This window comes from Gigantopelta aegis, chromosome 15, assembly GCF_016097555.1.
Source record: "Gigantopelta aegis isolate Gae_Host chromosome 15, Gae_host_genome, whole genome shotgun sequence".
NCBI classification, from domain to species: domain Eukaryota; kingdom Metazoa; phylum Mollusca; class Gastropoda; order Neomphalida; family Peltospiridae; genus Gigantopelta; species Gigantopelta aegis.
Genome location: NC_054713.1, coordinates 45,383,108 through 45,395,427, shown reverse-complemented (window position 1 = coordinate 45,395,427; position 12,320 = coordinate 45,383,108). Strand labels below are relative to the sequence as shown.

At 41.1% G+C, this 12,320-nt stretch overlaps 1 protein-coding gene across 2 annotated transcripts in view; it reads left to right on the top strand.

Moving 5' to 3' along the window:
* The window catches only part of LOC121390171 (mucin-12-like), an 83,352-nt gene that overhangs the window by 53,816 nt on the left and 17,216 nt on the right, over positions 1–12,320 (top strand). For both annotated transcript variants that reach the window (XM_041521923.1, XM_041521922.1), the window contains exons 4-5: positions 3,101–3,781; positions 8,844–8,931. In XM_041521923.1, the coding sequence (XP_041377857.1) occupies positions 3,130–3,781; positions 8,844–8,931 (740 nt within the window). In that variant the 5' untranslated portion in view covers positions 3,101–3,129. The remainder of the gene's footprint in view (positions 1–3,100; positions 3,782–8,843; positions 8,932–12,320) is intronic.

Genomic DNA, 12,320 nt, shown 5'->3' with positions numbered 1-12,320 from the left:
TAGGTGATAACCAGGTCACCAATGCCATAAACCAATTAAAAACTACATGATGGAAATCAATTAGACTATGACATATAGTTAACCTGACATTCATGTGTCTGTGATGCGTAAGTCAGCTACAAGTGCAAAGGGTTGTAAATAACTTTTATTCAAAAATGATGTTAAAATGTGCTTAAAACCTAGTTTTTGAAGATATGTAACAATAGAATAATACATTCGTGTCCGTTGGATACCATTTATCATACAACGCATTGTTTAAAAACATATCAAACTCACTTTTGGTGGTTAGATACATCTTAAAACACCTTGTGAGATAAATGGTATCTAACGGCCATGAGTATATTATTCTCTATGTATATATTCGCTTGAGGTGCTTGCATCACAGGATCTGTTCAACTGATTTTTTTTCTCATTCTAACCAGTACACCACAACTGGTCAAAGGCTGTGGTATGTGCTTTCCTGTCTGTGGGAACGTGCATATAAAAGATCCCTTGTTGTATTAAAAAAAATGTAGCGGGTTTCCTCTGATGATTACGAGTCAGAATTACCAAATGTTTGACATCCAATAGCAGATGATTAATTAATCAGTGTGCTCTAGTGCTGTGGGTAAACAAAGCCAACAAACTTTAACATGTATATATAGCCTTACAGTAATGTATCTTGCATGTTGTTTACTTTAGAGCACTGTCGATGCACTTTATGACATTGCATGCACCCCCTCCCTGGAGAATTGAAGTTTTGTGTACAAGTATAGCACTACATTAATGTACAGATGTATACTTTACTTTATCCTATAACTTACCCATGATATCCATGTCATAAACCCATGTGATAATTTACTTTATTAACCCGGTTAATAATGGTATGCAAATTTACAAGGTCTCTAGGTAATGTTTTGCTGTGGATGGGTCATTTGCTTACAAGCCAACAAGACCTGTGTACTTGAGCGTAACGTTTTCAAAGATTTGTTTAAAATGCTTGACGTCAAAGTACTCTGTGCTAATCGTGATGACGTCATATTATCGATGGCGGCGACTTTAGTATTGTGATTTACTAAAAAATTAATTAGAATATTATTTTAGAAGTGTTATAGGATAAATAGAATTTGCTACTCGTGTTTTTTAATATGTAAAATATCAACCTCGTCTAGTTAATCGGTATTTGTCTCGGCAGAGCCTCGACAAATACTGATTAACATAGACTCGGTTAATATCTTCCATATTAAAAAATACTCATGACGAATCCTCTATTTAGAGCACTGTCGATGTCCTCATTGACACGGAAACTCCTCCCAGGAGAAATGCTGTAGCTGCCCTTGAATTGACATTATGTGTAGAACTACAGAGTTACTGTGAAATCTCTCTCCAGATAATGATGGCATGATTGTGCCAAGTATCCCGGGGATGGTGTGACTGGAATGGACTGACCCATCATTTGACAGGAGAGTAATGACAGTTTTTCTTTGACCTACGCAATCGAGAGATTGTCGTTATTAAGATTTTCTGTGGAACTGATACAAGTTAAATGATCTCTTTGTGATAGTTGGTATATTGATAGTCTATGATACATCACAGAACAGTTTCTCTTCTGGAAATAGCTGAGTGTGGTAATTATGGTAATTGTGATAGTTGAGTGTGGTCATTATGGTAATTGTGATAGTAGAGTGTGGTAATTATGGTAATTGTGATAGTAGAGTGTGGTAATTATGGTAATTGTGATAGTAGAGTGTGGTAATTATGGTAATTGTGATAGTTGAGTGTAGTAATTATGGTAATTGTGATAGTGTGGTAATTATGGTAATTGTGATAGTAGAGTGTGGTAATTATGGTAATTGTGATAGTAGAGTGTGGTAATTATGGTAATTGTGATAGTTGAGGGTAGTAATTATGGTAATTGTGATAGTAGTGTGGTAATTATGGTAATTGTGATAGTAGAGTGTGGTAATTATGGTAATTGTGATAGTAGAGTGTGGTAATTATGGTAATTGTGATAGTAGAGTATGGTAATTATGGTAATTGTGATAGTTGAGTGTAGTAATTATGGTAATTGTGATAGTGTGGTAATTATGGTAATTGTGATAGTAGAGTGTGGTAATTATGGTAATTGTGATAGTTAAGTGTGGTAATTATGGTAATTGTGATAGTAGAGTGTGGTAATTATGGTAATTGTGATAGTTGAGTGTAGTAATTATGGTAATTGTGATAGTTGAGTGTGGTAATTATGGTAATTGTGATAGTTGAGTGTGGTAATTATGGTAATTGTGATAGTTGAGTGTAGTAATTATGGTAATTGTGATAGTTGGGTGTGGTAATTATGGTAATTGTGATAGTTGAGTGTGGTAATTATGGTGATTGTGATAGTGTGGTAATTATGGTAATTGTGATAGTTAAGTGTGGTAATTATGGTAATTGTGATAGTAGAGTGTGGTAATTATGGTGATTGTGATAGTGTAGTAATTATGGTAATTGTGATAGTTGGGTGTGGTAATTATGGTAATTGTGATAGTTAAGTGTGGTAATTATGGTGATTGTGATAGTGTGGTAATTATGGTAATTGTGATAGTTGAGTGTGGTAATTATGGTAATTGTGATAGTAGGGTGTGGTAATTATGGTAATTGTGATAGTTAAGTGTGGTAATTATGGTAATTGTGATAGAGTGTGGTAATTATGGTAATTGTGATAGTAGAGTGTGGTAATTATTTTCAGTTAACTGAGGTACATTGTGTTTCATTTTCAGTTAACTGTGGTACATTGTGTTTTATTTTCAGTTAACTGTAGTACATTGTGTTTTATTTTCAGTTAACTCAGATACATTGTGTTTTATTTTCAGTTAACTCAGATACATTGTGTTTTATTTTCAGTTAACTTTGATGCATTGTTTTATTTTCAGTTAACTCAGATACATTGTGTTTTATTTTCAGTTAACTCAGATACATTGTGTTTTATTTTCAGTTAACTTTTATACATTGTTTTATTTTCAGTTAACTCAGATACATTGTGTTTTATTTTCAGTTAACTTAGATACATTGTTTTATTTTCAGTTAACTTAGATACATTGTGTTTTATTTTCAGTTAACTTAGATACATTGTGTCTTTCAGTTAACTGTGGTACATGGCTGCTAGCAGTGATGGCGAAATCTCTGGACTCCACCTCAATGAGGCTGTGGCTGATGTTGCTGACACTTCTCTCACAACCCATCACAACAACATCATCATCAGTATCAACCTCTCACAATCCAGACTACACGATGGCACCATTGACAACTACCACCACACCTGACCCAAACACCAAGACAACGTTTCCTTACACGGACAACCTCAGACCAAATATCTCAACGATCATCGACCATTCCTCTGACCGTGACCTTTACATCCTGCTCATCCAGGTCATGAAGAAGTTGGACATTCTGCCTTCAAATTCGGCGTGCATCAAACTTGAGAAAATCTCTACCGATGTGATAACCGTGAACAAGCGCACGCACTCGCAGACTGTCGGAGTGCATCTCTACTTCCACACTCGTAAGAAAGAGGATTTCAGGTCAGCAGAGTCACGCGATTGTTCGTCCGTTCCTGTTGTCAATGTGGACGGACACTCCTTGACACGGGATAAATTAGCGCTGAAGGATTCAACCAGTGGGGCTGGGTATGAGACGGTTACCACGGCGATGGTGAATTCAGGGTCGGACATGACAAGTCAGGCAAATAACGGGTCGGCGGGAGTTTTAGTCGGAACTAAAACTGTCGCTGTGCACAATAACAGACAGACAGACGATGATAGAGGTGAGTTGGTTTTCACTGTGAAACTATACAGTGTATTAATGAATTTAATGTAGAGTAATACATGATATAGGAGAGAGAGGAAGGAAGGAAGGAAGGAAATGCTATATTTAATGACGCAGTCAACACATTTTATTTACGGTTATATAGCGTCGGACTTATGCTTAAAAACCACACAGATATTGATAGAGGAAACCCGCTCAGTATAGTACATACCTTTGTTACACCAGTTGTGGAGCACTGGCTGGAATGAGAAATAGCCCAATGGGTCCACCAACGGGGATCGATCCTAGAGAGAGAGAGAGAGAGAGAGAGAGAGAGAGAGAGAGAGAGAGAGAGAGAGAGAGAGAGAGAGAGAGAGAGAGAGAGAGAGAGAGAGAGAGAGGAGAGAGAGAGAGAGAGAGAGAGAGAGAGAGAGAGACAGAGAGAGAGAGAGAGAGAGAGAGAGACAGAGAGAGAGAGAGAGAGAGACACAGAGAGAGAGAGAGAGAGACACAAGAGAGAGAGAGAGAGAGACAGAGAGAGAGAGAGAGAGAGAGAGAGAGAGAGAGAGAGAGAGAGAGACACACAGAGAGAGAGAGAGAGAGAGAGACACAGAGAGGAGAGAAGAGAGAGACAGAGAGAGAGACACCAGCAGAGAGAGAGAGAGAGAGAGAGAGAGAGAGAGAGACACACAGAGAGAGAGAGAGAGACACGAGAGCGAGAGAGAGAGAGAGAGAGACACAGAGAGAGAGAGAGAGAGAGAGAGAGAGAGAGACACAGAGAGAGAGAGAGAGAGAGAGAGAGAGATAGAGACACAGAGAGAGAGAGAGAGAGAGAGACACAGAGAGAGACCAGAGAGAGAGAGAGGAGAGAGACAGAGAGTAGAGATAGAGAGGGGAGAGACAGAAGAGGAGGGAGAGACGGACGAGAGCGGAGGACGTACGGACATGGAGAGAGGGAGATGAAGACGAACTTCAAGAGAGAGGGCGGAACGAGATATCGAGGAACGAAGAGGGACAGAGATTGAAGGGGTCAGAGAGGCTGAGAAAGAGAGAGAAGAGAGACAGAGAGAGCAGAGAGAGAGAATGAGAGAGAGGGAGGTCGAGGGGAGGAGGGAGGGAGAGGTTTAGGGGTTGATGGAGGAAAGTCTGGTAGAGAGAGACAGGTGGGCAGATCAAGAGAAAAGGGAAATAGAGGGTGGGGAAGGGAGAGACAGACAGAGAGACAGACAGACAGACAGACAGTGAGGGAGAGTCTAGTAGAGAAAGACATAAGGAGGTGGCGATAGAGAGAGAGAGAGGGAGAGAATTAGAAAGATCTTGCTGCCATTATACAGGGTACTCTTTGTTATTGCAATTTTCCATAGGAATGACAGTACACACCACAAGCGACTGCTCTACCACTAAGCTACACCCTCTCTCCCCCCTCCCCCCCACCTGATGTACTTGTAATACTATGAAGACAGATGTCTGAAAGTGAAAAGACACAAATCTCGAAAGTAAAAGCAGATCAATATTAGACGCTGGTTAAACCTACAGCTGTATAACAAGCTTGTCAGTAATTGAACAGTATTTAAGAGCTGGGGTTTTTAAGGAGAGACCACCCGCCTGCTACCGATTTGATCGGGCTGCTGGTGCTCCCTTGCACCTGCACTCCCCTCCCCCCACCTTTCCTGTCATGGACGGAGGAGACAGCCAAGGCCGGCTCTTGTGCCCACGACAGGCGTGCGCTACAACAGCTTGTTCTGAATGTGCACGTAAAACCCTTTGACATGACATGACATAAGGAGAGAGGGGAGGTGGACATTGTTTTATAGGGGAGGCTGTTTAATGGGGTGGGGTAGAACATTGTTTTATAGGGGAGGCTGTTTAATGGGGTGGGGTAGAACATTGTTTTATGGAGGCTGGGGTAATGGAGGCTGTTTTGAGGGGTGGACGACAAGAGAGGCCATTTTATGATGGTAAGATCCACTGGGTTTTCCCTTTCTCAGCCAGTGCTCCACAGCTGGTATACCAAAGGCTGTGGTATGTGTTGTGGTATGTGCTGTCCTGTCCATGGGAAAGTGCATATAAAACATTCCTTGCTACTAGTGGAGAAATGTAGCTGGTTTTCTCTAAGACTATATGTCAGAATGATCAAATGTTTGACATCCAATAGCTGATGATTAATAACTCAATGTGCTCTAGTGGTGTCGTTAAACAAAACAAACTTTAAAAATTATAGTTGAAATAAAGCACTATTTTATGGTTGGTGATTGAAAACAAACAAACTGTACTTTCCCTGACCACTTTTGGATCTTCCCTAATCAGAGAAGATCTCTTCTTCAAGTCAAGCCGATACTCTGATTCGTGCCAGGTCTGTTACAGTGCAACAATGCTTCGCTTCTCTTTCCTCTGTGCGTGTAATTCAAATCTAATTTCTCTGTTTTTATAGTCGTTCGGCAAATTGAATTTGAAGGGTTTGATACGAATTCAACAAATATGACCACATTCTCAAAGTCTGTGTCAACTGTAGGACAGCTGAAGGATGGCTGTTTGAGTACAATTCAAGAAATAATTAAATGGAGGAATGAGGTGATGGATGATCATGGAGGAATTGGGTGAGGGATGATCATGGAGGAATGGGCTGTGTGATGATCATGGAGGAATGGGGTGAGGGATGATCATGGAGGAATTGGGTGAGGGATGATGGAGGAATAGGGTGATGGATGATCATAGAGGAATGGGGTGATGGATGATCATGGAGGAATGGGGTGAGGGATGATCATGGAGGAATGGGGTGGGTGATGATCATGGAGGAATGGGGTGGGTGATGATCATGGAGGAATGGGGTGAGGGATGATCATGGAGGAATTGGGTGAGGGATGATGGAGGAATAGGGTGAGGGATGATCATGGAGGAATGGGGTGAGGGATGATGATCAGGGAATTGGGGTGAGGGGGATGATCATGGAGGAATGGGGTGTGTGATGGTGAGGGATGATCATGGAGGAATGGGTGGGGTGAGGGATGATCATGGAGGAATGGGGTGGGTGATGTGAGGGATGATCATGCAGTAATGGGTAAGGGATGATCATGGAGGAATGGGGTGGGTGATGATCATGGAGGAATGGGGTGAGGGATGATCGTGGAGGAATGGGGTGGGTGATGATCATGGAGGAATGGAGTGAGGGATGATCATAGAGGAATTGGGTGAGTGATGGGATGATCGTGGAGGTATGGGGTGAGTGATGATCCTGGAGAATGGGGTGAGTGATGATTGTGGAGGAATGGGGTGGGTGATGATCGTGGAGGAATGGGGTGGGTGATGATCATGGAGAAATAGGGTGAGGGATGATCATGGAGTAATGGGGTGAGGGATGATCATGGAGGAATGGGGTAAGTTATGATCATGGAGGAATGGGGTGATGGATGATCATGGAGGAATGGGGTGAGGGATGATGGAGGAATGGGGTAAGTTATGATCATGGAGGAATGGGGTGATGGATGATCTTGGAGAAGTGGGGTGAGGGATGATCATGGAGGAATGGGGTAAGTGATGATCATGGAGGAATGGGGTGAGTGATGATCATGGAGGAATGGGGTAAGTGATGATCATGGAGGAATGGGGTGAGGGATGATGGAGGAATAGGGTGAGGGATGATCATGGAGGAATGGGGTGAGGGATGATCATGGAGGAATGGGGTGGGTGATGATCATGGAGGAATGGGGTGAGGGATGATCATGCAGTAATGGGTAAGGGATGATCATGGAGGAATGGGGTGGGTGATGATCATGGAGGAATGGGGTGAGGGATGATCGTGGAGGAATGGGGTGGGTGATGATCATGGAGGAATGGAGTGAGGGATGATCATAGAGGAATTGGGTGAGTGATGGGATGATCGTGGAGGTATGGGGTGAGTGATGATCGTGGAGAATGGGGTGAGTGATGATCGTGGAGGAATGGGGTGGGTGATGATCGTGGAGGAATGGGGTGGGTGATGATCATGGAGAAATAGGGTGAGGGATGATCATGGAGTAATGGGGTGAGGGATGATCATGGAGGAATGGGGTAAGTTATGATCATGGAGGAATGGGGTGATGGATGATCATGGAGGAATGGGGTGAGGGATGATGGAGGAATGGGGTAAGTTATGATCATGGAGGAATGGGGTGATGGATGATCTTGGAGAAGTGGGGTGAGGGATGATCATGGAGGAATGGGGTAAGTGATGATCATGGAGGAATGGGGTGAGTGATGATCATGGAGGAATGGGGTAAGTGATGATCATGGAGGAATGGGGTGGGTGATGATCATGGAGGAATGGAGTGAGGGATGATCATAGAGGAATTGGGTGAGTGATGATCAAGGAGGAATGGGGTGAGGGATGATCATGGAGGAATGGGGTGGGGTGATCATGGAGGAATGGGGTGGGGGATGATCCTGGAGGAATGGGGTGATGGATGATCGTGGAGGAATGAGGTGAGTGATGATCGTGGAGGAATGGGGTGAGGGATGATCGTGGAGGAATGGGGTGAGGGATGATCGTGGAGGAATGGGGTGGGTGATGATTGTGGAGGAATGGGGTGAGGGATGATCATGGAGGGATGGGGTCAGGGATGATCATGGAGGAATGGGGTGGGGTGATCATGGAGGAATGGGGTACAGGATGATCATGGAGGGATGGGGTGAGGGATGATCATATGGAACGGGGAGAGGATGTAAACGTAGCTACTGATGAGTTTAATAATTAAGGACTGTTCTGGAAATGTTCATATTCATAAAAGCTGTCTGAGATATGTTCAAGGACAAGACCCAGGGTGGGCATGCCTGAACCATGAGGTGATATGTAAAACCTGTTTGACCATGGTCAAGGGACTCCAAGTGGATTATTTTCACACAGCTGGTTAAACAATGTGCTGGAGTGTCAGTAACATTCCTTTCATCTGTGTGTTTCAGGGATCAGCTGCATGCAGCTGGTTAAACAATGTGCTGGGGTGTCAGTAACATTCCTTTCTTCTGTGTGTTTCAGGGATCAGACGCACGCAGCTGGTTAAACAATGTGCTGGGGTGTGAGTAACATTCCTTTCTTCTGTGTGTTTCAGGGATCAGCCGCACACAGCTGGTGGTTATCTCGACATGCTCGGCGATCATCGGAACGTTCTTCATAGTGGCCGGCATCCTCCGACTGCGGTGAGTGCGACACGCGGAGGTTACACACCACACCTTTCAGTAGTTCATGCAGTTCAACACACCGTCCACTTTTTCATGCATTTTGGGGATGGGAGGGGGTGGGGCATGGAGTGTGGAATGTAGCTCAATGGTGAAGCATTCGTCTAGGGTGGATCCCCGTCGGTGGGTCCATTGGGCTATGTCTTGTCCCAGCTAGCACACCATAACTGGTATATCAAAGACTGTTGTATGTGCTGTCCTGCCTGCCCCACCCCACCACCACCACCACCACACACACACATACTTCAAGCATTCAGAAATTTCCAGGGAAGCTTAACCCCAGTGGGCGGGAGATAAAGCACGGTTATAAAGTGCTTGTCTGATGTGATCTCTGTTGGTGGGCCCATTCTGCCCAGACTGTGATACGTGCTATCTTGTCTGTAGAATGCTCAGGGTTTCAGCCAGAGGGTAAAATGGGTATGGTGCCATACCCACATTTTTATTTTATTAAGTTAACATTTTGACAAAATTAATGACTCTTATCATTATTGTATGATTTTCTTAAGCCTAACCCTAAATGTAAGCCATTTTCTTTCTGGAGGAGGCCCCCATACCCCCTGTTGACTGTGGTTGCATTCAATAACATAGCGCCATACCCAAAAATGTCTTTCTGGCAGAAACACTGATGGTACATATAATGCTACTAATGAAAACAATGTCTTTCTGGCAGAAACACTGATGGTACATATAACGCTGCTAATGAAAACACTGATGGTACATATAATGCTACTAATGAAAACACTGATGGTGCATATAATGGTACTAATGAAAACACTGATGGTACATATAACGCTGCTAATGAAAACACTGATAGTACATATAATGGTACTAATGAAAACACTGATGGTACATATAATGCTACTAATGAAAACACTGATAGTACATATAATGCTACTAATGAAAACACTGATGGTACATATAATGCTACTAATGAAAACACTGATGGTCCATATAATGCTACTAATGAAAACACTGATGGTACATATAATGCTACTAATGAAAACACTGATAGTACATATAATGCTACTAATGAAAACACTGATGGTGCATATAATGCTACTAATGAAAACACTGATGGTACATATAATGCTACTAATGAAAACACTGATAGTACATATAATGCTACTAATGAAAACACTGATGGTACATATAATGCTACTAATGAAAACACTGATAGTACATATAATGCTACTAATGAAAACACTGATGGTGCATATAATTCTACTAATGAAAACACTGATAGTACATATAATGCTACTAATGAAAACACTGATGGTGCATATAATTCTACTAATGAAAACACTGATGGTGCATATAACGCTACTAATGAAAACACTGATGGTGCATATAACGCTACTAATGAAAACACTGATGGTGCATATAACGCTACTAATGAAAACACTGATAGTGCATATAATGCTACTAATGAAAACACTGATGGTACATATAACGCTACTAATGAAAACACTGATGGTGCATATAACGCTACTAATGAAAACACTGATAGTACATATAATGCTACTAATGAAAACACTGATGGTACATATAACGCTACTAATGAAAACACTGATGGTACATATAATGCTACTAATGAAAACACTGATGGTTCATATAACGCTGCTAATGAAAACACTGATGGTACATATAATGCTACTAATGAAAACACTGATGGTGCATATAACGCTGCTAATGAAAACACTGATGGTTCATATAACGCTACTAATGAAAACACTGATGGTACATATAATGCTACTAATGAAAACACTGATGGTTCATATAACGCTACTAATGAAAACACTGATGGTGCATATAACGCTACTAATGAAAACACTGATGGTGCATATAACGCTACTAATGAAAACACTGATGGTGCATATAATGCTACTAATGAAAACACTGATGGTACATATAACGCTACTGATGAAAACACTGATGGTGCATATAACGCTGCTAATGAAAACACTGATGGTGCATATAACGCTGCTAATGAAAACACTGATGGTGCATATAACGCTGCTAATGAAAACACTGATAGTGCATATAATGCTGCTAATGAAAACACTGATAGTGCATATAACGCTACTAATGAAAACACTGATGGTGCATATAACGCTGCTAATGAAAACACTAATGGTGCATATAATGCTGCTACTAATGAAAACACTGATGGTGCATATAACGCTGCTAATGAAAACACTGATAGTGCATATAATGCTGCTAATGAAAACACTGATAGTACATATAATGCTACTAATGAAAACACTAATGGTGCATATAATGCTGCTACTAATGAAAACACTGATGGTGCATATAACGCTGCTAATGAAACACGAATGGTGCAAACACTAATGGTGCATATAACGCTGCTAATGAAAACACTGATGGTGCATATAATGCTTCTAATGAAAACACTGATGGTGCATATAACGCTGCTAATGAAAACACTGATAGTGCATATAATGCTGCTAATGAAAACACTGATAGTGCATATAACGCTACTAATGAAAACACTGATGGTGCATATAACGCTGCTAATGAAAACACTAATGGTGCATATAATGATGCTACTAATGAAAACACTGATGGTGCATATAACGCTGCTAATGAAAACACTAATGGTGCATATAATGCTGCTACTAATGAAAACACTGATGGTGCATATAACGCTGCTAATGAAAACACTGATGGTGCATATAATGCTGCTAATGAAAACACTGATAGTACATATAATGCTACTAATGAAAACACTAATGGTGCATATAATGCTGCTACTAATGAAAACACTGATGGTGCATATAACGCTGCTAATGAAAACACTGATAGTGCATATAATGCTGCTAATGAAAACACTGATAGTACATATAATGCTACTAATGAAAACACTGATGGTACATATAATGCTACTAATGAAAACACTGATGGTGCATACTACTAATGAAAACACTGATGGTACATATAACGCTACTAATGAAAACACTGATGGTACATATAATGCTGCTAATGAAAACACTGATGGTACATATAACGCTGCTAATGAAAACACTGATAGTACATATAATGCTACTAATGAAAACACTGATAGTACATATAATGCTACTAATGAAAACACTGATAGTACATATAATGCTACTAATGAAAACACTGATGGTGCATATAACACTACTATTGAAAACACTGATAGTACATATAACGCTACTAATGAAAACACTGATAGTACATATAATGCTACTAATAAAAACACTGATGGTACATATAATTCTACTAATGAAAACACTGATGGTGCATATAACGCTACTAATGAAAACACTAATAATACATATAATGCTACTAATGAAAACACTGATGGTGCA